This window comes from Ovis aries, chromosome 6 (assembly GCF_016772045.2).
Source record: "Ovis aries strain OAR_USU_Benz2616 breed Rambouillet chromosome 6, ARS-UI_Ramb_v3.0, whole genome shotgun sequence".
NCBI lineage: Eukaryota > Metazoa > Chordata > Mammalia > Artiodactyla > Bovidae > Ovis > Ovis aries.
In genome coordinates this window covers 116,251,702-116,278,114 of record NC_056059.1, presented here as the reverse complement: position 1 = coordinate 116,278,114, position 26,413 = coordinate 116,251,702, and the positions used below count along the sequence as shown (strand labels likewise).

The following is a 26,413-nucleotide window of genomic DNA, read 5'->3' as shown; positions in this document are numbered from 1 at the left end:
CCAGGACAGCCGGGTGGAGCTGGGCACCTGCTTGGCCTGCCTGACCACTCCCTCTTGTTGGGGGACTAAGGGGTGGCTGAGTGCTGTTGGGGACACCACACTCCGTTCCGCTTCCCTTCCTCAAAAATAAAATGATGTCCCAGCAGAATAGGGTCTGGTGAGCCTCAAGATTGCAGAAGGCTGTCGAGAGGAGGGGCCGGGGACCCCGAGATGTGGGGCGCAGAAGTGTCAGGGTGCCTTCGGAAACCGGGTGGAGGGCGTAGGAGGGCACCCGGGGCGGGAGGGGATACGGGCGGCGCTGGCTGGGCGGGCGCAGGGCGTCCACAGCCAGAGCCGGACCCTCCACCTCGCGCGGGTAGCGGAAGTCCCGCCCCAGTTCTGGGGGGCGTCCCCGCCCCTCCAGATCTGCCCCTTCGGGCTCCGTCCCTCGGTTTTTCCCACCTTCCTCCCTCATGCTGTCCACTGGACGCCCCATCCCCGCCCAGTAGACCGCGCACACCGGCCGCGTCCTGAGAGCCGCCCACAGCCTTGGAGGCCAAGCCCGCCCCACTCCCTTCCTGGAGGTCCAGCTCCTTCACGGCCATGCCCAAGGCCCCGCCCACCGCGACGCCCTACTCGACCCCTCCCTTCATTGGTCCAGACACGGACAGCCCCGCCCACCAAGGATGGACCACCTCTTCAAGGGCCCCGCCCACAAACCCGCCCCACTTCGACCACGCCCACGCAGGTTCCCGCCCCTCTTGTCGGCCCCGCCCCTCCTGTCGGCCCCGCCCCTCCTGTCGGCCCCGCCCCCTCCCGGCCCCGGGCTACGGCGGCTGTGACCGTTGCGCGCGCTGGCGGAGCGGATCGCGGCCGGAGAGCGAGCGGCCGGTAGGTTGCAGGCCGGGCGCCGGCGCCCCGCCTCCGCTTTCTTTCTTCTGAGGGCGCGCGCTCGCGGCCTCCGCGGCCCGCTCCGCCCGGCCGAGCGGAGAGTGCCGGGGGCGGCCGGCGCCTCGGGGTCCTACTCCTCCGGGCCGCCCGGCCGCCGCCGCCCTCCTTTTGTTCCCCAGCGCGACTCCGGCCGGGCGGAGGGGCGGCCGCGGGACCCGAGGGCTCGGGATCGAGGCAGGGCCGAGCGCGCGGGGCCTGCGACGCCCACCGACGGCGGGCGCCCCGGGCCGAGTCCTCACGGGCTCCCGAGTTTCCTGTCCGACCTCCCGGGCGGCCGCATTGTCTGACCAGAGGCCGCCTCCCGAGACCCCAGCTCTGGGAATGCGGCGCCGCGACGCAGCCTTGTGCAGGCTTCCCGGTGCGGGCTCTGAGCTGCGGCCCAGGGCAGGGGCTGGGGGACGCTGCGAGGCCCCGGAGCTGCGGGCGCAGGCGGGGTGGCCCGGAGTTCGGGGTGTAGATGGAATGGTGGCCCGGAGTTGTGAGTGTGAACAGAATGGCCTGGAGCTGCGGGTGTAGACGGAGTTGCCCGGAGTTTTGAGTGTAGATGGAGTGGCCTTAGAATTGTGGATGTAAACACTGGTCCAGAGTTGTAAGCGTAGACGGAGTGGCCCAAAGTGGGTGCAGACAGAATGGCCTGGAGCTGCGGGTGTAGACGGAGTGGCCCGGAGCTGCGGGTGTAGAGTGTAGACGGAGTGGCCCGGAGCTGCGGGTGTAGACGGAGCTGCCCGGAGCTGCGGGTGTAGAGTGTAGACGGAGTGGCCCGGAGCTGCGGGTGTAGACAGAGTGGCCTGGAGCTGTGGGTGTAGATGGAGTGGCCCGGAGCTGCGGGTGTAGAGTGTAGACGGAGTGGCCTGGAGCTGTGGGTGTAGAGTGTAGACGGAGTGGCCCAGAGCTGCGGGTGTAGACGGAGTGGCCCGGAGCTGCGGGTGTAGAGTGTAGACAGAGTGGCCCGGAGCTGCGGGTGTAGTCGGAGTGGCCCGGAGCTGCGGGTGTAGACGGAGTGGCCTGGAGCTGCGGGTGTAGACGGAGTGGCCTGGAGCTGCGGGTGTAGAGTGTAGATGGAGTGGCCCGGAGCTGCGGGTGTAGACGGAGTGGCCCGGAGCTGCGGGTGTAGACGGAGTGGCCTGGAGCTGCGGGTGTAGACGGAGTGGCCCGGAGCTGCGGGTGTAGAGTGTAGATGGAGTGGCCCGGAGCTGCGGGTGTAGACGGAGCGGCCCGGAGCTGCGGGTGTAGACGGAGCGGCCCGGAGCTGCGGGTGTAGACGGAGCGGCCCGGAGCTGCGGGTGTAGACGGAGCGGCCCGGAGCTGCGGGTGTAGACGGAGCGGCCCGGAGCTGCGGGTGTAGACGGAGCGGCCCGGAGCCATGGGTGTAGAGTGTAGACGGAGTGGCCCGGAGCTGCGGGTGTAGACAGAGTGGCCCGGAGCTGTGGGTGTAGATGGAGCGGCCCGGAGCTGTGGGTGTAGACGGAGCGGCCCGGAGCTGTGGGTGTAGACGGAGCGGCCTGGAGCTGTGGGTGTAGAGTGTAGACGGAGTGGCCCGGAGCTGCGGGTGTAGACGGAATGCCCTGGAGTTGTGGGTGAAGACAGACCCTAGGGCAGGCGACCACGCTCTGTTCCTCGGCTTCCCTGTCGCTGGGCTGGGTTTGTAGCAGGACCTGCCTGTAACCATGGGGTTGCTCAGGGTTGTGAGTAGATCTGAGTGGTCAGTGTCCATCAGTGTCACGTGCTGCGGATAAAGGGCGCCTGTGAGGCCGTGGGACCCGCAGACAGATCGTGAGGCTGGCAGAGAGGGAACTGCTCCTCCGGAGACCCCCCACCCCAGGTCTGAGACAAGTGCCTGGATAGGCGTTGGGCAGCAGGCAATGAGCAAGAAGAGAGAAGGTGTTTAAAACCCTGCCTTAGGGACTTAACGTCGCAGTGGGACGTTTCATCGGAATGTCCTCCAACCCGGTGCTCTTGAGCCTAGAGGTCCTGGCTGTGGGTTGGGGATGCGGAGCCTGGGCCTCAGGGATGCTCCTCAGACGAGGACAAGCCCATCGCTGAGGTGTCCACCCCGGTGCTGGGTGACCGCCTCTGGGAGAGGGGGACCTGGGCTGGCGTGTGGAGCAGACCTGGGGCGGGGTGGGTGGTGGCATCCTGTGCGGGGTCAGGAGGTGAGCAGCGGTTGCTGGGTGGGCCGGCACCCCAGGCTTCAGGGCAGGCTCCTTTCCCCCTCTTCTAGGAGGAGGGCGTCCAGGAAAGGGCCAGCGACCAGGCAGAAGAGCAGCTGCAGGCTGGGAGGCTGGGACCGGCTGGCCTTGTCCGAGGAGGCAGCTAGCCTGCAGGGGCGCGCTGGGCGGGGGAGGCGGGGAGGTCCAGGGCTCCTGCAGCAGGGAGGGCACAGGCGCTTTCTGATTGCACTGCCTTTAGACGCCTGTCTTTGTCTGAAGTGGGTCCAGCGAGAGTCAGGATGAAGGAGGAACAGTGTTATCATTAAGACTCGACACAGGCTGTCCAGCGAGTACCCGAACACAGTGAAGCCATGGCGTGTTGCGTTTCCTTTGAATTTGGTGGAATTCACAGAAACATTTTACTTTCTGGTTAACACCTGTATGAGTTTCCCGTGGCGGCTGCAACAAAGGACCGCAGCCTAGTGGCTTAAAAGCAGAAACGGCCGTCCTCTCGGCTCGCGGGGACACCCTTACACCCAGCCCGCGCCATCCTTCCCTGCCTCCTGCTTTCCTCTTTCTGTCCTGGCTCCTCGCTCTGCGTCCCTCCCGAGAGGACACGCACGGTCACGCCTGCGTGTGGGACCTGGGCCCTCTCCCTGCACAGGCACTTGAGTGGCATCACGCCTGCCAAGGCCCTGTTGCCTGTGAGGGCGCGTTCACAGCTCCAGGGCCTCTGGCCTGGTGTCCTTGTGGACTGCCCTGGCCACTCTTGCAAGAGCTGGGGTCTCTCCTGTCGTGGGCTGGGGAGCAGCCGTCTCGCACCCCGCCCTGCCCCCCGCCCCCGAGGGGACGCTGCTGCTGCTGCCGCCTCGTGCGTCCCTGCCCAGCGCTGGAGGAGAGGCCGCAGCAGTCCCTGGGAGGAGATGAGCCTGGCTTGGGGCTCCCGGCTGGCGGATCGCTCATGTTTACTTTTAGGGGTGGTGGTTGCCTGCTGCTTTGGCCATCCAGGGACTTCTGTGGTGGTCCAGCGGTTAGGACTGTGCTCTTCCACTGCAGGGGGCCTGGGTCCCATCCCTGATCAGGGAGCCAAAATCCTGCATGCTGCTCAGTGTGGCCTACATAAATAAATAAATAATGTAAGAAAAATAAAAGCTGTAGTCAGTTCCCGAAGTACACTCAAACCACGGGCATGTTCGATTTTAACAAGCAAGCTTCCCTGTGGTTTCTGGGGGTTCAGCAGATTCAACCCCGAGACCGTGGACTCGAGGCAAAGGAGATGCCCGGCTTGTCCTTCCTGTGTCCTCCCTCCCTCCTCTCCATCCCCAGCCCTGGCATTAGGTGATACCCCACGTGTGTCCCTCCTTGACCTAATTTGTTTTTTTTACACACGCTGCTATGTATGTATCTTTCTCTACATCTTATTTTTGTCCCTTGCTGTGGTCTTGGCCACCCTTCTAGGACACTTAGATGAGGAGCTAAGCCTACTGATTAAAGAATGAAGACGCCAGGCGCTCTCCTGTCTTGCTGTCCGCATCTCCTGGGCAGGCACCCCAGCTCCCGTCTCCTCAGGCATTTCCTGCCAGCTAAGCTGCTGTCTTGGTCTGTGTGTTTGAGTTCTCTAGAAGGTGCAGGACCCGGGCTCTCCCCTCCGAGGCGGTGACGCTCCCTCGCCCCCCGTTTCCCAGCTCAGTCACTGCACCACCGGTTACACCAGCGTCTGCTGCTCGCCCGTCTGTTATGGAGCGAGCTGCCGGAGCACAGGCCCTTTCCTGCGCAGGCCTGTGGCTCCCCTCTTGTGGTGGCCCCTGGCCTCTGGGTCCGGCTTCCTGCCCTGCTCTGTCCTGGCCCTGGCGTGCCCACAGGTGTCTGCGCTCAGGACCTCTCTTCCCAGTCTGGGCTCACCCTGGCTCTGTGGAAGTGCATGTTCATGATAGCCAAGAAGCCTCATCTGGAATTTTCCTTTGCTCTTGATTTTGAAAATTGCGTTTCAGCTAACTTGTAGTTTAGCTGGGTATAGAATTCCCCCGAGGCGTGTTTTCTCAGAATGTCGAAGCCGCTGCTGTGCGGTGCGTGGCGCTTTGCCAGCTCCGGCGGGAAGCAGACGCCCTAGCGACTCTGTGATCTGGCTCCAGGAGGCCCCCAGGAGCAGCCCTCGCTCCCTGAGCTCTGGACCGTCAGAGCACGACGGCGTGCCCCCATCACGGGTGGGCGAGGCGGCCTGCTCAGCCTAGGCTGGCACTGCTCCCTGTGCTTTGCTTTGTGTCAGCGTCGGGCTCTCCCTGGAACCCCCTTTATTCAGAGGCTGGAACTCCGGGGCTGGCCTAAGCCTCGTCCCCCTCCTCCTCTTGTTGACCTGCTTGATGTCTGCCCCGCTCGTGGCGCGAGCAGAGCAGAGCCTGCCTGCCAGGGCAGGGGATGTGGGGGATGCGGGCTCCATCCCTGGGTCAGGAAGATCCCCTGGGGGAGGAAACGGCAGCCACTCCAGTGTTCTTGCCTGAACAACCCCGCGGACAGAGGAGCCTGGCGGGCTAGTGTCCGTGGGGTTGCAGAGTTGGACACAACCAGTCTCTGGTTCTTCTGCCTTTTAAAAATCCAGCTTGTACACGTGAAAGTTCTCAGTTCGTGTATTGTTGAAGCCTAGACTGAAGGATTTTGAGCATTACCTTGCTAGCATATGAAATGAACACAATTGTATACTAGTGTGAACATTCTCTGGCATTGCCTTTCTTTGGGATTGCAGTGAAAAGTAACCTTTTCCAGTCCTGTGGCCACTGCTGAGTTTTCCAAATCTGCTGACGTACTGAGTTCAGCACTTTAACGGCACCATCTTTTAGGATTTCAAATAGCTCAGCTGGAATTCCACGATCCCCACTAGCTTTGTTCGTAGTGATGCTTCCTAAGGCCCACTTGATTATAGATAATATTCGGAACACTCTTAACACTAATCAAAAAGTGTTGCTTGTGGAAGATATGAGGCTACAGACAGAGTAAAGAGAAGAATGAGGCGCGCCCAGGTGGTTGTCGCTCACCCGTAAGGGCCTGTGGCGTCTGGCCCGCCTTTCCGGCCTCCTCTTGACTCCGCCTGCCCCTCACTCTCCCTTCGTTCTGTTCCACGTGGATATTAACAGGGCCGACTCAGGTCACTTTGCTTCTGTTTGCCCTACGTTTTTCTCGTTGTTGCTGCTTTCCCTTTCTCATCTTGTTTTGGGTCAGTTGAGTGCATGTGTGTCTGTGTGTGCTCACACAGGGAGGCACGTTTGTATCTGTGGGTGCGTGTACCAAGTGTGTGTGTGTCTGTAATGAGTACACACGTGTTTTCTAGTACTGCGTCTTGGCATCATTTTAGTGGTCTGAAACGCCTATCCTAACTTTTTGCTGTTTCGGGTTAATTTTGCAACACGTTAGCTGAAATGTAAGCGCCCTGTGCTGCGGCAGTAACGCACGCGCCCTTTGTGCCGCCTTTGAGCAACTTGTCCTCGTCCCTCTTACATCTGCAGGTGCTCTAAGCCGTGAGACACTGTTACAGTTTTTGCTTTAAAAAGTCATGTGTACTTTAAAGAGATTGAAAGAGGGAAAATCATAGTTTTAAAACGTTTACCCAGTGTTCGCCGTTTCTGTTGTGTTCCCTTCCTTCGTATAGGTTTGACTTTCCATCTGGTATCATTTTTCTTCAGCTTGAACACTCCTTTAGCATTTCTTGCCTGTTGGTGACAAATCCTCCCAGTTTGGGTTTATCTGAAGCGTGCTCATTTCTGTTCCACTTTAAAGGACCCCTTTGCTGGCTGGGAGTCCGGGTTCTCTTCCCGGCCCTCTGACTGGTCCGCTCTGGCTTGTGGTGGAATCAGCCGTCGCGTCAAGCCCGTCGTAACCGCCGTGTGTCACGTGGGGACACTGTCGCCAGCTCTTGTCTGTGTCTTTGACCCCCAGCGCTTGGACTGTGATGTCCTTGGGAAGGTTTTCTCTGACTTGATCCTGTTCAGGGTTTGTTGAGCTTCTTAGATAAATAAGTCTGTGATTTTTTTTACCAAACTTGGGGAAGGTTTGGTCATGGTGTATGCAGATGCTTCCCCCGCCCCACGTCTCTCCTCCTGGTGTTTGTATTACGTGTCTGTTATTGTCTCCCAGGGCTCTCAGGCCTGGTTCCAATTTTAAAATTTTTTGTTTCTTTTTCTTTTTTCTTCCATCTGCAATCCAAATTAAGTCCATTTCAATGAGTTGTAAAATTTCAATTACTGTAGGGTTAATTTCTAGAGTTTCCACTTGCTTCTTTTTTCTTAATAGTTTCCATTTCTCTACTGAAATAGGCCACCTGTTTACTGTGGTTGTGTCCCCCACTGCATCCTTGAACACACTGTCCTAGCTGCTTCAAAGTCCTGACCTGTGACTTCAGCTCTTGGCTTATCTCAGGATCAGCTCCCCTGGCCTCTTTGTCTCTTGACTGGGTCATGCCTTCCTGTTTCCTTGAGCCTCTAGTACGAGGTTGTGTGCTGGGCATCACAGCATCTGCAGGAGTGGCTCTCTGTCCTGAAGGCGTTGGTCTGTCCCGCGGGTTGACTTGTGAGGACCCAGGCGGCTCCACCGTGGTCTCTGGGATGCTAGAGCTGCTGGCCCCTCATAGTCTCCCGGCCCAGGGGGCTCAGGGCTCCCCAGGGCCTGGAAGAGTTTACCCCCAGGTTTCGGTTCGTCCTCTCTCCCCAGCTCCCTCCCATCTGAGATACTGAGATGCCCCTCCCTTTGCAGCTGCCTCCAGGCCCAACTCGGTCCTGTGCCCGAAGCTGCAGGAGTGCTGTGCCCGAAGTTGGAGGAGTGCAGCGTCCGGCTGAGCCCCGGATGTGCCCAGACACCAGTGCCCTTCCGCACCCCACGCGGCCCTCTTCCTGCGGGGAACAGCACCCCTGGTGTCCACCTGCCCCCTTGTGCTCAGCCCCCGCGGTGGTTGGGTTGTGTAGCATGTCCCAGCCGGGCCAGGAGGCCGTGTGAGGCTCTCCCTTCACTGGGGGACCTGCGGGTCTGGGCGTTGCCCTCGGAGCTGAACTGTTGCTGGTCTGGAGAAGTGGGGAGCCAGGGAGTGACCACTGTAGCCCAGGAGAAAGCCCTCCAGGGCCGGTGGACGCCCAGGGCTGCGCTCCCCACGCGCCTGCCTGGGGTGCAGACGGCACAGTGAGCGCGGCGCGGTGAGCACGGCGGCCCTGTGTGCTGCTCACTGTCCCCCTCCAGTGAGGTCGCCGAGGGTCAGGAGGGCGTCTGTCCGCTGACCTCTGACGGGTCGGTTCTGCTGCTGTGGGCTGAGCGGCCCAGCCCAGATCGCTGCCCTGGGTGCCCGCCCTTCACCCGCCCTGCTGTCCGGCCCGGCCTCGGCACTGCCCTTCTGTGCCAGTTTCCGTCTGTGAAGCGTGGTTAGTGCGGAGACTGCCGTGCAGGTGAGCGAGGAGAGCGAGTGTGAGACGCCGGTGGCCATGTGGCCTGCAGGACGTTGCTGGTGCCCTTGGCCTGGCTGCTCTGAGCGGGTGGGCACCCGTGGCGCATCTGCGTCCAACCCGTACTTGGTGCCAGCCTGTGGCTCCACAGAGCCCGGCCTGGGACACATTTTACCTGGAGGTACTTGGCAGCATGAGGTGCCCAGACCGCCGTCTGCCCCTGAGGCCTGGAGTCTGGCCCAGAGGGATGGGCCTGAGGAGCCAGGCTGCTCTGCACCATGGGGCTGAGCGGCGGAGGCTGGAGAGGCCCCTGAGCCCCGCGGCCTTCGTAACAAAGTACCACCAACAGGCTGCTCCGCACCATGGGGCTGAGCAGCGGGGGCTGGAGAGGCCCCTGAGCCCTGTGGCCGTCGTAACAAAGTACCACCGACTGGGGGCCTCAGAGGTGGAGGTTTTTTCTCTCTTCTGGATGCAGATCCCTGCCTGAAGTGTGGGCAGGGCCCGCCCGCGCCCGCGCCTGCACCCGCGCCCACGCCCACGCCCTCCGGAGGCTCCTGGGGCCCCAGGGCCCACCTCCGTCTTCACATGGCCTCCCCGGGCCCCCTTTCCCTCTGCTCCCCCTTACAAGGACGCGTGTGATGCACGGAGGCCCGTGGGTAGCCAGCACGGCCTCCTTCTCTCAGAACCTGCCTGCAGGCCCGTCTGCGGAGCCCTTTCCCCACCGGGGCACTTCCAGGCTCTGCGCATTAGACCTCACGACTTTGGGGCCGCTGTCAGCCCAGCACACCCTGGACCTGGAACGTGAGGAGCCCTGTGGGGTTGCGGGCAGGGGTGGTTGAGGGCGGAGGAGGGTGGAGACGTGCCTCCTGCCACGTGCCCTGCTGCGCCCGTGCCTCCTGGGTGGGTTCCCGTGGGCACTGGGGACCCCGTGTCTCCCTGAGAGCGCCAGAGAGAGACACAGGCCGCAGAAGCCCCCCGTCCGCCCCTCTGAAGAAAACGGAGTCAGGACGGTGCGGCGCTCCGTGGCTTTTCCCTCTTGCGTCATGCAGCAGGCGGGGGGCAGTGTCCTGTAGGAGGCCTGAAACGGGGCCCTCTTCGTACTTAGATTTGTCAGATAAAACCTGCCAGGCAATATTTGGGGCCTACTTTGAGTAAAAAGTTATTTGTCTTTTTATCTGAAATTCAAATTTAACTGAATGTCCTTTATATTTATTTGCTAAACCCAGTAACTTCATTTATATCCTTCCTTTGCCAGGTTTAAAAACCACAAACAGAAATAAATACCAGGCTTCCCTGGTGGCTCAGAGGTTAAAGTGTCTGCTTGCAATGCGGGAGACCCGGGTTCGATCCCTGGGTTGGGAAGATCCCTGGAGAAGGAAATGGCAACCCACTCCAGTACTCTTGCCTGGAGAATCCCATGGAGGGAGGAGCCTGGTGGGCTACAGTCCATGGGGTCGCAAAGAGTCGGACACGACTGAGCGGCAAACTACTAGAGATAAAAAGGGAACGTCGAAGCATAATGGGAAGGGGAAACTGAGACGGTGTAAGCTCCAGTAGTTCAAGGTTATTGAAGCAGATTTTGTTTCTGGAGTCAGAAATGTCCCTGAAGTCCCATCAGCTGTGGACCCTGAGACGCTGTGGCTTCTGCCTGTCCTGCTTGCTTTCCCCAGCTGGTTTCGGCCAGGCTGGTGCCCAGAGCCAGCCCGGAGCTGGCGGGTGGGGTCTGCCCTCCGACGGCTGGAGGGCTGGAGGAGCTCGGCACTCAGGCCTGGCCGTGGGGGGCCGGGTCGGGGGCTGGGTGGGAGCGAGGGGCCTCCTGGTTGGCGTGGTGCTTCTGGACAGTCAAGGCCTCTGGGTTCACGGCCTCCACATGTCCTGACCTTGTGGCTCATGGGCCCAAGCTGATGTTTCTGCTGCTTCTTGCGACTGTCGCGTGGTGGGCGGGCAGGCTTGAGGGGTCTGGGGCAGGTGGGGAGCGGGGCAGACTGAGCCAGGGAGCGGCGGAGGGAGGTGGGGGGACAGGTTCCGGAAAGAGCAGCTTTTAAAGCAGATGGGGTCAGGGCTACGGGGCCTCCTGTGCCCCCAGCATCCGCATGCGGTCGCACTGGCCTGTTGCCCCACAGGGTGGCCGGCCCTGGAGGACGGGCCATCACTGGTCACTTGACTGCGCATACTGCCGCCGCAGCGGCCCCTGGCCGGCTCCTGGGTGGACAAGCCAGTGAGCCTGCAGGATGGTCATGGGTGCTGATGCTAGGCCTGCTCGGGTGGCACTGAGGCCTGGGTGGGGCCCGCAGGTGTGAGCTCCTGCAGGTGCCAGCAGCCCCGCCCCCACCTCGGCCGCGATCAGCCCTGCCGGCTCCCACCTGTCTGGCCGCCTGGCTGCCTGCCTTCTGCGAAGCTGCTTCTTTCCTTAATTGAGACCTTTATGAAATTCCTTCGTGTGTAGAGAGTGTTTTTGTTGTGACAGGAGTCAAAGACTTACTCCAGAGCGCACGCATCCCCGCGTCCCCATCACGCCCGGCACACAGGGGCGCGGTGCCCAGGGCTAGCAGAGGGTCCCTGGTCCCCATCACACCCGGCACACGGGAGCGTGGTGCCCGGGGCTAGCAGAGGGCCCCGCGTCCCCATCACGCCCGGCACACGGGAGCACGGTGCCCGGGGCTAGCAGAGGGCCCCGCGTCCCCATCACGCCCGGCACACGGGAGCACGGTGCCCACAGAGGCCCCGCCCCATCACGCCCGGCACACGGGAGCACGGTGCCCGGGGCTAGCAGACCCGCGTCCCCATCACGCCCGGCACACGGGAGCACGGTGCCCGGGGCTAGCAGAGGGCCCCGCGTCCCCATCACGCCCGGCACACGGGAGCACGGTGCCCGGGGCTAGCAGAGGGCCCCGCGTCCCCATCACGCCCGGCACACGGGAGCACGGTGCCCGGGGCTAGCAGAGGGCCCCTGGTCCCGTGACGCCCGTGTGCTCGGGAGCATGATGCCCAGGGCTAGCAGAGGGCCTCTGGTCCTGTGACGCCCATGTGCTCGGGAGCGTGATGCCCAGGGCTAGCAGAGGGCCCCTGGTCCCCAGTGAAACCTGTGTGCTCGGGAGCGTGGTGCCCGGGGCTAGCAGAGGGCCCCTGGTCCTGTGACGCCCGTGTGCTCGGGAGCGCGATGCCCAGGGCTAGCAGAGGGTCCCTGGTCCCCAGTGACGCCCGTGTTTTCGGGAGCAGTATCTATGGACATGGATACCTGGCCACAGCATGGGATCTTCGTGTCCCCTGAGCTGCAGGAGTCTGGCCCCTCAGTGCCTGTGCCAGCCCATCCAGGGGCACCTGCTCGTCAGAGGTCTTAGGTTTAAAAAATAATTGTTTTTTAACTTAAATTTTTTGTTGAGGCATAGCTGATTTGCAGTGTTTTACACTTTTATTTTTTTTCTTTTAGATGAGAGAGATCACAAACATTTGCTTCTCTTCACTGGTTACCATGTGGATTTTTCACAATGTAAACTTTATATAGCATCAGAATCAGAAAGGTGTAACACTAATACATCTGAGCGAGTAACACGGACCTTTGTGATTTAGAAGTGTCTCTTCTGCTAAGTCCAGACTCTCTTCTCCGCTTGGAGAAAAGGCAGAGGGCTGGCGAGCGGGGCTGCTTGGGTGAGGCCTGGCGTAGCAGGGGCGCCGGGGACGGCGATGAAATATTCAGGCCGCCCGGGAGGTGTCCGGTTCCCAGGGCCCTTCTGCTCTGCGTGCTGCGGGCGCGCGCAGGCTTGGTGGTCCCCCTCCTCTGTAGCTGAGCTGCGCTCGCTCCCTCGGAGGGAGGAGGAAGCACAGTGTGAGGCAGAGACCCTGCGGTGTCTTCTCGTGGAGGGAAGTGGAGCTGGATGAGTTTAAAGCTGGTGTCTTAGGCTCTCCTTAGGCGGTAAGTATGGCATCAGCATCGCTGCACGTCTTCAACTTTACGTTACTTCTGGAATTCCACGTCCTTTTAGCAGTATTCGACCGAGAGTAGTAATTGTGCTCCCATTTTCCTGAGGTGTTTTGTATTCTTAAGTGTGCAGTCTTTCATTTCCTCTCTCTTTTTCTCCTCTTTCCTAATTGTTTATATTTGCTGTATCTCCTGATTCCAAGAGCTACTTCACTGTTTCATGGGTTTGTTTTTTTTGAGGGATAACTGCTTTACGGAATTTTGTTGTTTTCTGCCAAGCACTCAGCCATAGGTGCATCTCCTTCCCTTGTGGACACATGGCTGCCTTGCTGTGACCTGGCTCTTGCTGAGCTGAGATGGACATGCCCCCCAAGGACCGACCCAGGGCATCTGCTCCGCATCTCTGCAGCCTGGCCTCTTGGTATCTCTGGGCTTAAAGTATTAAAACCTTAAAAACTGACCTTTAAAAGGAACCCTCACAAAAAAGCCCTGCATGATAACCAAACGCAAAGCCGGGCGCTGTACACGTTGCGTGCTGTTCACGCCGTCGTAAATTATTCAACAGCCGTGCATCCCAGTCATCTGGGGAGCTGCTGTCCTGCTTCCTGGACTCAGTGTTCCAACGTGGGAGATGAAGCTCCCTAGGAATCGAGACAGGCCGTTTGAGAAGCAGGTGGATAATTTTTGTTAGCAAGAATGCTTCAGGGGAGGTCAGCTTCTACACTGGCATTTGCTCTCATGCTGATGTAAAAAGGGGGGCAGCCAGGGTCAAGAGCCCAAACTGAAGTCAGTCCCCCCGAGCTGAACCCTAACTCTCATCTTTGATCATGGTTGTAGGCGAGGAGCCCGAGCCTTGGTTTCTTCCTCGGTGAGCTGGGACTGTGAGACGCCAATTGGCCAGGTCATCTGATGGTAACAGCTTTTATTAGCCGATCCTCCCATTTCCAGTCAGTTCATCTCGGTTTATGCAGCATGACTCCCTTAATCAGCTCCTCCCAGATTAGACTTGAGGGAAGAATGCTCAATCAGTGCGTTGCTGCTTAGAGATCAGCGTTTGCAACAGGAATGGGGAAAAACAAGCGACAGCATCCATGCATCGGATTCAGGTCAGTCGCTCAGGCGTGTCCGACTCTCTGCGACCCACGGACTGCAGCACGCCAGGCCTCCCTGTCCATCACCAACTCCCGGAGCCTGGTCAGACTCATGTCTGTCGAGTCGGTGATGCCATCCAGCCAGCTCATCCTCTGTCGCCCCTTCTCCTCCCGCCTTCAGTCTTTCCCCCCATCAGGGTCTTTTCCAATGAGTCAGTTTTCTTTGCGTCAGGTGACCGAAGTATTGGGAGCTTCCACTTCAGCCTCAGTCCTTCCAATGCATATTCAGGACTGATCTCCTTTAGGATGGACTGGTTTGATCTCCTTGCAGTCCAAGGGACTCTCAAGAGTCTTCTCCAACACCACAGTTCAGAAGCATCATTCTTTGGTGCTCAGCTTTCTTTATGGTCCAACTTTCACATCCATACATGACTACTGGAAAAACCATAGCTTTGACTAGATGGACCTTAGTCGGCAAAGTAATGTCTCTGCTTTTGAATATGCTGCCTAAGTTGGATATAACTTTTCTTCCAAGGAGCAAGCGTCTTTTAATTTCATGGTAGCAGTCACCATCTGCAGTGATTTTGGAGCCCAGAAAAATAGTCTGACACTGTTTCCATTGTTTCCCCACCTATTTACCATGAAGTGATGGGACCGGATGCCATGATCTTAATTTGATGAATGTTGAATTTTAAGCCAACTTCTTCACTCTCCTCTTTCACTTTCATCAAGAGGCTCTTTAGTTCTTCACTTTCTGCCATAAAGGTGGTGTCATCTGCATATCTGAGGTTATTGACATTTCTCCTGGCCATCTTAATACCAGCTTGTGTCTCATCCAGTCCAGTGTTTCTCTGCATAGAAGTTAAATAAGCAGGGTTACAATATACAGCCTTGACGTATTCCTTTCCCGATTTGGAGTTAGGTAGCACATCAGTTACTGGATTAGGTAGCACGTCAGTTATTGCTGCCTGTGACAGACCACCCCCAACAGACTAGTGTTTTATGTCGCCCAGTCCCTTTGGTCAGCAGCCCGCTGCAACTGAGCTGACTGCTCCATGCCGGGTCTCACGAGGTTGGCGTCGGGGTGACGGCCGGGAGCGGGGCGGAGGACCAAGCTCACTGTCACGATGCTTGGTGGCCTCGGAGCATCCGTGTCCCCAGTCACTCGTGTGACTGCTGGTCGACCTCACGGCCTTGCTGGCTAGCACGAGAGGCCTTTGCTGCGTGGGCGGCTTCTGAGGGCAGCTCAGCGCCTGGCAGCTGACCTTCCTTGGAGCAAGTGAGGGAGGGGTGAGCAAGGGAGCCTTTGAAAGCGACCTTGCCTCACATCTGCATGTTCAGTTGGTTTGAAGGGGGCCCTCTTGGAGCCTGCCCTTGGGGAAGGGGCCTGCCAAGAGCGGGCGACCGCAGGCAGGATCACTGGGGCCCCTGGGAGGCCGCCTGTCTGTCCAGCCTCAGTGACTCATCCCTCCCACAGGCAGGGCACACGCCCCCAAGACTCAGGTAGGAGGCTCTCCAGCGGTGGCTCCTTGCATGCCGCTTCGGGGCGCCCCTCCTCTCCTCCCTAGACCTGTGCTGAAGAGACCGGCGCCCAGCCCCTGCCCCTCAGCAGTAAGCAGTGTTGGGACAGACAGGGGATGAGCTCCTAGACGTTCATCAAAAGCGACGTGCAGGCGTCCTGGGGCACAGCCCCGACGTGCTGGAAGCTCCCTCATCCGAAGGTCTGGGGACACTGGCGCTCCGCCTTCCTGCCTCACGAGGACCGCACACGTTTGGGGTTGAGTTGCTTCCTCAGCCTGCCTCCTGCTGGTAGGATTTGGGGGGCTGGCACCCTGCTTTCATCCTGTCCTCCCTGTGACTCAGCTCTCACTGCCGGGTTTCCACGGACAGTGCTTTCTTGAGACCTTTGGGGATCTCCCATGACACCTCCGTGGTGTTCTCTCCAGCAGAGCTCGCTGAGACCAGCCCTCCTCTGCGTGGGCTTTCTGTCGGCGAGGGACAGCCAGCCCATCTTTTACAGCTGTCCCCACATGCGGCAGCTTTGAGCGGACACCCCGTGCGCCAGGACTGGGTTGTGCACAGAAGAGGCGGGGGGTGTGTCAGCCTGCTCTGGCCCTTGAGCCTCAGGACACCCCTCAGGGTCCAGGTCAGGACTCGGAAGAGGCAGGTGACCTGAGCGGAGAGGGGCGCGTGGCCCTGGCCCCCTGCATGGCCCCCGTGGCTCTCGGTTTGGATGATTGCAGGGACCCTGGGGCGGGGGGCTCCATGAGGCCCACCTGGCTGGGCGGCTGGGCGGCTGGGCTGGCAGCCGTTGGGGGTGTCAGGCTGGCTTGGGGCACCGGGGTGATGAGGTGCTGGGGTCTGGGGACGGAGTGAGGTGGGCTGCCACTTCCCTCTCGGGGGCCTGGGAACGTGCCCGAGCGGGCTTCCTCCAGGTTTCTCCTGCGTGGTGCCCGCCGCTCCCTCCCCCTCCTTTCTGAGTTGGTGCTGGTCCAGCCTGCGGTTGACAGACGTGAGGGGGCAGCCCACCCCCTGCCCTGGCACCTGCTTTCCTGCGACCCCCAGCTCACACAGTGTCTCCTGAGACCCCACAGCAGGGCGGGTTCCCAGAGCCTCGGTGGGTCAGGACCGACCTGGGGCTGCAGAGAAGCCGCCTTCCTTTGTGTGCGTCTGGGGGCTGGGTGTGGCTGAGGATGGGGCCTGCGCATCAAAACCCGGGCCCTTTTCAGTCAGCTGTTTTCCTCACGGCAAAGGTCATATCTGTTCTTTGTAGAAAACTTAGCCTTTGTGGACTGAAGTCATTAAATCCTAACACTGAGTGCTGCCAGTCCTGGACTGCTCCCGGCTCTGCGGGGGCTGGCCGAGCACTTCCTCCCACTCCAGGGGGCACAGGACCTGGACGGAGAGCCCTCCCACTGCATCTGCACACCCGCACGCCCCCACATTCACGCGTCCCCACACCTGCACGCCCCCACACCCGCTCGCCCCCCCCTGCACATCTGGACACCGGCACGCCCCCACACCTGCACATCTGCACTCCTGCACATCCGCACTCCCGCACATCCGCATACCCACACGTCCCCAGATTCACACGTCCCCACTCCCGCACACCTGCACATACACACACCCGCACGTCCACACACCCGCACCTCCACACGCCCACGTGTCCCCACTCCTGCACATCCGTACACCCACGCCCGCACCCCTGCATATCTGCACAGCCGCAGGTCCCCACACCCGCACAGCACCTGCCTTCTGGGCTGGTGCTGGGCCCTGTGGAGGGCGGGTGGTCTGGGAGGGACATTCCAGAGTGGAGGGTGCGGGCGAGGCTGGTGTAGGGGTGAGGGGCCCAAGCCAGTTGTTGCCCTTGGGGAGCTGTGTGGGTCCCCTGTTATCCACCAGGCTCTGTGGCTCCTCAGACGGTGGAAGACTTAGAGTGAGCCTGGCCTTCACTTGCCCCCCAGGAAAGGTGCTCTGGGGTCTCCATTGTACAGGACATGGCCTGGCTGGGCCCCCAGCATCCAGCTCCACAGTCCAGGGCCCTGACTGGAGCGGCCTGCTGTGCTGTCTCAGCTGTTTGGTACAGCCAGAAGGTGGACTCCCAGGGTGGCTCCCCCAGGACAGGCTCCCCCCTAAAAAATGGGTTCCCTAGGATGGGCTTCCCCTGGCTGAGCCCTGCTCGGGTCCAGCCCCGGTGGATCCAGGGTGATTTGAAGGTGGGGATGGAGTCGGCGTCCTTGGAAAAATACATATTTAATCACAGATATAAAGAGAGATTAGAAACGGATAGTGTAGTAGGAAAATTAGTGGAGAAAAAGAGGCTGAATAACTTGGACTACGTGGAATAGCATCCATGCTCCAGGTGGGAATTCAGCCAGAAAAATGGGGAGCAAGAAAGAAGCAACATGGGGGAATCAGTCTTTCCGGAAACTGATCCAATTTCTTTATTTTTGGGTTTGCTTATATACCTTTTGTTACACATAGGGATGAATACAGAGTCATGCGGGGGTCAGCAGTCCTGACCTTTATTAAAATCAGGTGCTTCACATAAAAAGGTCTTAGGGATTTTACATCATCTTCTGGCTATGAGACCTGCTGACATTTTATGATCCTTACTTTCTGATAACCAAAAACTTATTTCTTCCAAGGGTGTTTTTTCTTAAACCAGGCACCACCCTCCAAATACAGTTACATTCCTATAGGGTGAGAGTGTAGTGAGTTACAATCAAGAAAGGAATTTATTTAACCCAAGGTTAACATGATTAATCTTAAAGGTTAATACTTATTTCTCCTATATGTTAGTTATATTCATTATAAGGGCAGGGAATATGGAGATTTAGCAGCAAACATCAACCCAACAAATGAAAATCCTTTCACCAATGTACCCCTTAAGATCTATTTAGTCTTAAGATAGTGATAAAGTTACGTTTTTACATAGCAAGGACACAGTGATTTATAACAGAGTACAGTGATCTATTACAAAAGAGAAAATCCATTAACTCAAAAAGTCTAGTATTGCTAACCTTAAAAACTACTATATTTCCTTTTTTATATTCCAAATACATTGATTAATATATTCCCAGGTGCCTAAAGATATGGAGGGCCTGGCGGCAATCATTGAGTCAACAATGAGAAAAGCCCTATGCTGATTAAGACTCTCAAAATACTCCAAACTCTCTGTGCTGTTTATGGTTGAGAGGTAGTAAACAGTCATGAGGCAGGAGTACGGATAATCCTGTCACACAAGCTAGTCTGTCAGCAGAGAGGTTTGACCTGAGACACCCTTGTCATACCCAGGGCAGGGAATTAGCAGCAATTATTGGCACAACAAATGAAAAATCCTTCACCAATATAATTCCTAACCAACCCACTATACTGACAATTTCCCAAAAGAATTTGCCTTTAGCAAGTCTAAACCATCTCGTGCCTCTCAGGTTGGGAGGCTGTAAACAATCACATGTGGCCAGAGGAACCTGTACAGGTGGGCTAGATAACCTTCAGAGGAGTCCGTAAGCTGAAACACTATTGTCATGCCCAGGAATTTTTATTGCCTTGGAGCTGCAAGTTAACTTCTTCTCTGAGAGAAATGGTGATGGGGGAGAGCCCCCCGTAAAGTCAGAGGTGTAGGTGAGAGCATAAAACAGACTCTGGTTTTGGGGTGAATGCTTGGGAACGGGGTTTCCTGAGGCTTGATCATGCCTTTGCGTATGCCAAGCCCCCTTCCTCATGACCTTTGCCATGGGCGGAGCTCCTCACGCTGGCCCCCGGCAGAGCCCCATGTCTCTCTTCCACTTCCTAGAACAGATCTGCCCGGCAAAGGCCTCCTACAAGTTTGTGGGGCGGACGTGGGGTGAACGTGGGCAGACACCCATCAGTAGGGCTATTTTAGCACCTCTGGCTTTCAGGGGAGGCGTGAGACTCTGCACTCAGGAGATACTGCCTGACCAGAGGGCCTTTTAAAAAGAGTCCTTCCTTCTTCGCTGCAGAGGCTGAGACATCCTTCGGGGTGGGGGTGGGGAGCCCGGCAGGCCCCAGCTGTGGCCGCCGGCCAGAGAGCGGACGGTGGGTCTGGGGGCACTGCCTGCAGCACTCCTGTCTGTCTGTCTGGTGGATTCAGTCTGTGCCTCTGACAGCGTGTGCGTGGGGCCTGGGCCCTGCACACTCAAGCGGCCGTGCTGGGCATCCGCCTTTTCTGACCGTCTCACCTTTCACAGCTGCCACAGGTTGAAGTCCTGGCGGAGGGCGGCGATAGCACAGCTATCACGAAGCCACGGTGTGCCCCGGGCTGAACGCCCAGCCGCAGCCTTCACTTGCCTGCTGGCCCGCGTACGGGGGCCCAGCACCTGGAGGGTGGGCTCTGCTGTCCTCAGACACCTGCTGGCAGGGTCTCATGCTTCATGCAAGACCTTTCTCTCTGAAGGTTTGGGGGGACTTTTTTACTTACCCTGCTTAGCACTTCGTGGGCCCTTTGAATGGGAAGGTTCTTGTCTGTCTGTAGCTCTGGGAAAAGGTCCATTAATTTTTGGACCAATGAGGCAAGCAGGTGTTATTGGGCAAACTGTGGTCACCACCAATGAACTCAGTCAGTCCCTGCACCACCCACTCTCCACCCCCTGCTCACCCGTTCTCCGATCCTGTGTCCACCCACTTATGCATCCATTCCTCCGTCCCCCGTCCATCCCTCTGTCCACACATCCATTCACTCATCCGTGTCCCCACGCGTCTTCTCATTCTCCATCCGTCCTCCATCCCCTACCCATCGTGCGTCCATTTACTCATCCGTCCCCCATCCATCCCTCTATCCACACATCCATTCACTCCTCCCCCATCCACTCCTCTGTCCCCCAGCCACCACACATCCACGTATTCATCCATCTCCCCATCCATCCTCTCCTCCTCCGCCCGTTCCTCCGTCCGTCACACGCCCACTTATCCTTCCATTCTGCCAGCAGTGGCCCCACCCGTCCCCCGTCCTCCCCAGCCATCCCTGCATTCTCCCGTCCACCTCCCGTTCCCCATCCGTCCTTCCCTCCAGCCCTCCACCCGTCCACCCGTAACTGGAGCAGTGTTCCCTGGCACTGTGGGAACCAGCTGCTGGTGCAGGAGCAGCCTGTTGCAGGCGTCCCTGGAGATGTGGCGCAGGCTGTGGCTTGGCACTTGTGGTGGACCGCCGAGCAACTCCTATAGGATCCCTCTGCTATTCCAGTTTCTTTCCTTTCCCACTCTTTTTTTTTTAAGTCAGATGAGGTCAAACATCCCACCAAAAGCTAAAGCCTGGCTTTGATTTCAGCTCCCTCTAAGGTTCTCCAGGGATAATTTTGTGTTTCCACATAATCTACAATTTAAGTCATCCAACCCCAAACACACACTACACATTTGGGAACCCCTTCCAGGCTGCCTTACAGGCAGCACAGTGACAGACGAGCAGAAAGGCTTGTCGCTGAGCCCATCCCCGGCTTCCCTGGGCCCGTCCTCCCGGCCTCTCCCTTTCCCACAGTGCCCCGCTCCACTGTGGACGCGGCCCTGGACTGTCCTCCCGCCCTGGGCTATTTGTGGATTTTTGCGGACTCTGCACGGTTGCTCCTTGTCTGGGACGACCTTTGCTTGAGGGTGCATCTTTCTTGTTTTGCTTTTTGTGGGGCAAATTGCTTATTTAGTCAAAGTATAGTTGATGTGCAAGGTCATGCAAGTTACAGGTGCGCAGTACAGTGAGTCCCAACCTTAAAGGTGGCATTCCACTCATAGTTCTTGTAAAATACGGGGCGTATTCCTGTGCTGTACGATGCGTCCTTGTAGCTTATTTCATTGCTGTTCGATGCGTCTTTGTAGTTTATTCTGTGCGTAACGGTCTGTGCCTCCCAGCCCTCCGCCGCTGTGTCGCCCCTCCCCATTCCTCTCCTCGCTAGGAACCACTGTCTCAGTCCCTGTGTCTGCTGCTTTTTCGTTATAGTCACTGGTTATTGCAGGTTTTAGGTTCCACATATAGTGACATTATAATGTGAATGTATTCCACATGTAGGTGACAAGTACTTGTCTCTCTCTAACTTATCTCACTCACGTAGTACTCTCCAAGGCCACCCATGTTGTTGCAAATGGCGGGATTTCACTCACTCACATCTTCCTTATCTGTCTGTCTGTTGTTGGACACTTGGTTTGCTTCTGTGTTCCGGCTCTTGTAAACAGTGCTGCTATGAACATTGGGGTGCACGTATCTTTTTGAGCTAGAGTTTTCTTTTTTGGGGGGGTTATATACCCAGGAGGGCTTCCCTGCTAGCTCAGTTGGTAGAGAATCCGCCTGCAACGCGGGAGACCTGGGTTCAATGCCTGGGTCGGGGAGATCCCCTGGAGGAGGGAAAGGCTCCCTGCTCTAGGATTCTGGCCTGGAGAACCCCAAGGGCAGTCCATGGGGGCGCAGAGTGGGACACGACTGCGCCGCTTTCACCTTTGCCTTTGCATGCCCGGCGGGGGGGGGGGGGGCCGGGTCACACGATAATTCAGTGTTTCGTGTCTTGAGCAGCCTCCATGCTCTTTCCCACAGCGCCCGCACCGATTCACGCTGTGACCGACAGTGCAGGGGGCTCCCTTTCCGCCCCGTCTTCGCCAACATTTGTTATTCGTGTCCTGTTTCTATGATGGCCGTTCTGACAGGTGTGAGGTGGCAGCTCACTGCGGCTTTGCCTTGCATCTCCCTAACGGCTAGCGACGCTGAGCACCTTCTCATGTGCCTGGCGGCCATCTGCACTTCTTTGGAAAAATGTCTGTTCAGGTCTTCCACCTGCTTTTCTAATCAGACTTTTTTTTTTGATGTTAAGTTGTAGTAGCTGTTTGTATATTTTGGGTGTTAACCCCTTACTGGCCATGTCATTTGCGAATATTTTCTCCCATTCAGTAGGTTATCTTTTCATTTTGTCGACAGTTTCCTTTGCTGTGCAAAAGCTTCTAGATTTAATTAGGCTCCATTTATTTTTGCTTTTGTTTCCTCTGCTAAGGAAGCAGATTAAAAATATTGCTGTGATTTATGTCAAAGAGTGTTCTGCCCATGTTTTCATGTAGGAGCGTCCTGGTTTCTGGCCTTACACTTAGGGTTTTAATCCTTTTGGAGTTTATTTTTGTGTGTGGTGTTAGAGAATGTTCTAATTTCACCCACTGAAGCTCTCCAGTTATTTCAGCCCCGCTGAAGGGATTCTCTTCTCCACTGTGTGTCCGTCCCTCCTTTGCTGTGGCCATGAGTGTGAGTGGCTATTTCGGGGCTCGCTGTTCTGCTCCGCTGATCTGTGTGTGAGCTTCTGTGCCAGGACCGTGCTGTTTCTACTCCTGGAGCTTTGTGGTCTAGTCTGAAGTCAGGGAGTGTGATTCCTCCAGCTCTGTTGTTCTTTCTCAGGATTGTTTCGGGTATTCAGGGTCTTGTCTGTTTCAATAGAAAATTTAAGCTTGTTTTACTTCTGTGAGAAACGCCTTTGGCCCTTTAGTAGGCGTTGCACTGAAGCTGTAGGTGGCTTTGTGTAGCGTGGGGATGTCCACAGTGTTCGCTCCTCCAGTCTGTGAACATGGTACATGTTTCCATCTGTCTGTGGCGTCTTCCTTTTCTTCCATTGGTGCCTGTAGTTTTCTGAGTACAGGTCCTTCACCTCCTCAGGTAGGTTTGTTGATTACTATTTCTTCCTTCTGATGTGATGGTAAATGAGATTGTTCCCTTGGTTTCTCTTTCTGACAGTTCGTCGTCAGGGAATAGTGATGCAGCAGGTCTCTGTCTGTTGATTCTGTATGCTGCAGCTTTATCAGATTCACTGATGCGCTCTAGTTTTCTGGTGGTGTCTTTAGAATTTTCTCAGTATAAAAGTTTTACTTCTTCGTTTCCCGTTTGGATTCCTTTTATTTATTTTTCTTCTCTGATTGCTGTGGCTGGGACTTCCAAGACAGTGTTGAATAAAAGGGGTGAGAGTGGGCATCCTTACGTTGTTTCTGATCTTAGAGGGAATGCTTTCAGCTTTTCACCACTGAGTACGATCTTCGCTGTGTTTGTCACATATGACCTTTATTATGTCGAGGTAGGTTCTCTCTATGCCTACTTTCTGGAGAGTTTTTTTTTTAATCATAAATGGATGTTGAATTTTGTCAGAAGCTTTTTCTGTGTCTATTGAAATGGTCATATTGTTTTTATCCTTCAATTTGTAAATGTGGTCTATCACAACGATTGACTTGCAGACACTGGAAAATCCTTGCATCCCTGGGGTAAATCCCACTCGATCATGGTGTACGATCCCTTTTAATGTGTTGTTGGATTCAGTTTGCTAATATTTTGTTGAGGGTTTTTGCATTTATATTCATCAGTGATATTGGCCTTTTTATTCTTGTGATATAGTTGTCTGGTTCTGGTATCAGGGCGGTACTGGTTCATAGAATGCATTCAGAAGAGTCCCGTCCTCTGCAGTTGAAAATGCATCTGTGTGAATCTCCACGTGTCCTGATCGGGGTCTTGAGAGTCTTTCTGGAGCCCCCACTTGTGTTGGCCACCCCACTTCCCCCCTGCTATGCGACTGAGCTGGTGGCAGGCCAGTCACGGAGCGGGGGTGGGTTTGGGGAAGGGGGTTTGCTTTGACTGGTGAGTTTGTGGTGCCCTTGAGCTTGCCCAAGAGTTGCGGGTGGAGAGCAGAAGGTGGGAGACCCTCCCTGGGGTGGGCGTGATTGCCGGGGGAGGGGAGAGAAGCCACGTGGAGGAGCCTGGTGGGGCGTGCGCACGCTGAATCTGCTGAGCGGTTGGGGGAGAGGACCCAGCGTGTCTGCCGGGCTGGCTCATGTGGTCCTCGGTGGCCGGTGTGAGAGGTGTTCAGAGGCACCAAGGGCTGGGCCCCCAGTACGGATGAGCCCTTAAGAAGCTGCCCAGGGGAGCGGCAGCGTGGCCCTGGGGAAGGAGGCCTTTACTCCTTCCGTGTTCAGAGAGGTTTGGGTATTTTCAAACCCCAGCAGGTGGTGTCTGTCCCCCCACGCAGAGGTGGCGGGGACGGTGTTGAGGGTCCAGGGGAGATGCTGGCCTGAAGGAGAGGGGAGGGTGCGCCCTGCCGGGGGAGGGCTGGTCGGGGCGGGGTGGGCTGGTGGGGTTTGTCTTCTCCGTAAAGGAAGAGACAGGCCACAGGGAGGGGAGAGCTGGGCCCCCGAGTGGTCGTGAATGGCTGGGGGAGAGTGTCAGGGTTGACAGGGGTGCTGAGGGCCCTAGGGCTGTGAGTGTGCCTTCGGAGAGGAGCATGGCGGGCAGGAGCGTTCCTAGGCTCACGCCCGGTGGACTGGAGTGGGTGCGGCAGGCGGGGCGGCGGGAGCGGCCGTGGGTAGGAGAGGCGGGGCGGCCGGGGGGTCCCTGTAGCGGGATCTCTGGGGTGCAGGGTCAGCGTGAGGCCAAGGAGGAGTGGGTGGACATGCGTGACCTTGAGCAGGGCTGCAGGCGCGAGCAGAGGCGTGGAGAAGGCCCAGAGTGGGGCATCAGGGGGACGAAAGGGCTGGGCACAAGGGACAGCCTGGGTGGCTGGGTGGGCGCAGGGGCAGGTTCGTGTTTGGGTGACAGGTGGCTGAGAGCTCAGGAAATGGGGTTGGCGCTTAGGAGAGAGTTCAGCAGGCAGTCAGGCCATGGGGTCACCCACGTGGGGGCTTTGTGTTCAGAGAGGAAGCGGGTCCTCAGGGAGAGGGGACAGGGACGGGGAGCTGGCAGCAGCGATCTGCAGGGAGCGTGGTGTCGGGTGGGGGGTGCCTCCCGGGTCCCCCGGGAGCTGCCGGTGGGGCTGCAGACACCCTCAGAAGCTGCTCCTATGGGGGCCTCTGGTTCCTCGACCCCTGACCAGGGCTCTTCGCAGGAAGGGACCTTCCCTCCTGACAGCCCTGTGTCTGGCCCCGTCCAGTGCATGGCAGGCTGCTGGTGACACCGATGAACAGGTGACGGGCCTTACTGACACTGGCGGGCATGGAAAGGGGCCCTTTCAGGGTGAAAGCTGGGCGAGGGCGCTGCTGGGTGGTGGCCTCGATGAGCGCAGCTGCCTGTGGTCCTCCTGGGCGGTTCGGGCCCTGCGGCTGGGGGAGGCAGGTGCGTGGGAGTGGCCGTGGAGCAGGGCTGGAATGGACTGGGGGGCGAGCGGCTGGGGGACAGGGCGGTCAGCGTGCATCTGGTGTGTTTCCGGGGCTGTGTGTGTGTGTGTGTGTGTGTGTGTGTCCCCGGGGGGTGTCTGGGGGAGGCAGTGCCTGGCAGGTGTTGGCGTCAGCAGCCAGGGTGGTGGCTGGAGGTCCCTGCTGGGAAACGGTGGCGTTGGGGGTGAGTTTGAGGTGCAGGGGTCTGCTGGTGGTCTCCTCCCAGCACTGCTCTGCTTCCTCTAGGAAGCCCTTTGTGTGGGGAGCGGGGAAGCCCAGAGCAGCAGGTTCAAGCCCACCTCTGACGCTGAGTAGTTCTGCAGCTGAAGACAAGTTACTTCGTGCCTTTGTTTCCTCGTCTGCAAAATGGGAATAACAGTCACACCTACATCACAGTGACATCTTACACACATGCCTTCCCAACTATAAAGTTCTCAGGACAGCACTGCCAGGAGTCCAGAATCAGTGTCTCTGGGGAAGCCCGCATGGGGGAGGGGCTGCTCCCTCCTGGAGGCCCCCAGGGGCCCACCCGCACCTTCCAGGCCCAGCGCTCTGCTCTCTGCTGCCCTCATCAAGGCCGCTCTCTGGCTCCCACCTCCTGCTTCCCTCTGACGACGACCCTGTGGTCACGTCCTTCCCCACCCCGTGAATCCAGGGGCACCTCCCTCCTGGGACCCTTCCCCTCTTCACATCTGCAGGGTCCCCTTGGCCTCGTGAGGTGACAGGTTCCAGGATCTGGATGTGGGGGGGTCGGGGTCTGGGGCATGCTTCAGCCCACACCCCTTCAGGAGACCGGGTGGGGAGAGCGGAGCCCCGTGCACGGCAGACTGAGAAACACCCCTTCAGTGATGGGTATTAATTCCAGTCATATGTGAATGATTAATTTGGCATCACTTAGATATTAAATAATGTGGTGATTTGGGGCTTCCCTCATAGCTCAGTCGGTAAAGAATCTGCCTGCAATGCAGGTGACCCTGCTTCGATTCCTGCCGGGGTCCAGCCCCGGTGGATCCAGGGTAATTCCAAGGGGAGATGGAATTGGCGTCCTAGAAAAAACCTTATTTAATTACAGATATAAAGAGAGATTAGAAAAGGACAGTGTAGTAGGAAATATTAGTGGAGGAAAAGAGGCTGAATAACTTGGTTTACGTGGAATACCAATAAAACTCCAAGACAAGGAGTTTGCCGAGTATCCACGCTCCAGATGGGAATTCAGCCAGAAGGGGAAAGAAACGACGACACGGGGGAATCAGTCTTTCCAGAAACTGATCCGATTTCTTTATTTTTAGGTTTGCT

General features: G+C 57.7%; 2 protein-coding genes across 4 annotated transcripts in view; one reads left to right on the top strand and one right to left on the bottom strand.

Annotated features, from left to right (window-relative positions):
* The window catches only part of LOC121819792 (basic salivary proline-rich protein 1-like), a 35,179-nt gene extending 34,704 nt beyond the window's left edge, over positions 1 to 475 (bottom strand). Inside the window, exon 1 of the mRNA XM_042251095.1 lies at positions 291 to 475. Coding sequence (XP_042107029.1) covers positions 291 to 475 — 185 coding nt within the window. The remainder of the gene's footprint in view (positions 1 to 290) is intronic.
* Positions 476 to 803: 328 nt separating this feature from the next.
* Positions 804 to 26,413, top strand: part of RGS12 (regulator of G protein signaling 12) — a 123,439-nt gene continuing 97,829 nt past the window's right edge. For all 3 annotated transcript variants that reach the window (XM_042251687.2, XM_027971273.3, XM_027971274.3), the window contains exon 1: positions 804 to 870. The gene's annotated coding sequence lies outside the window, so the exon portion shown is untranslated. The remainder of the gene's footprint in view (positions 871 to 26,413) is intronic.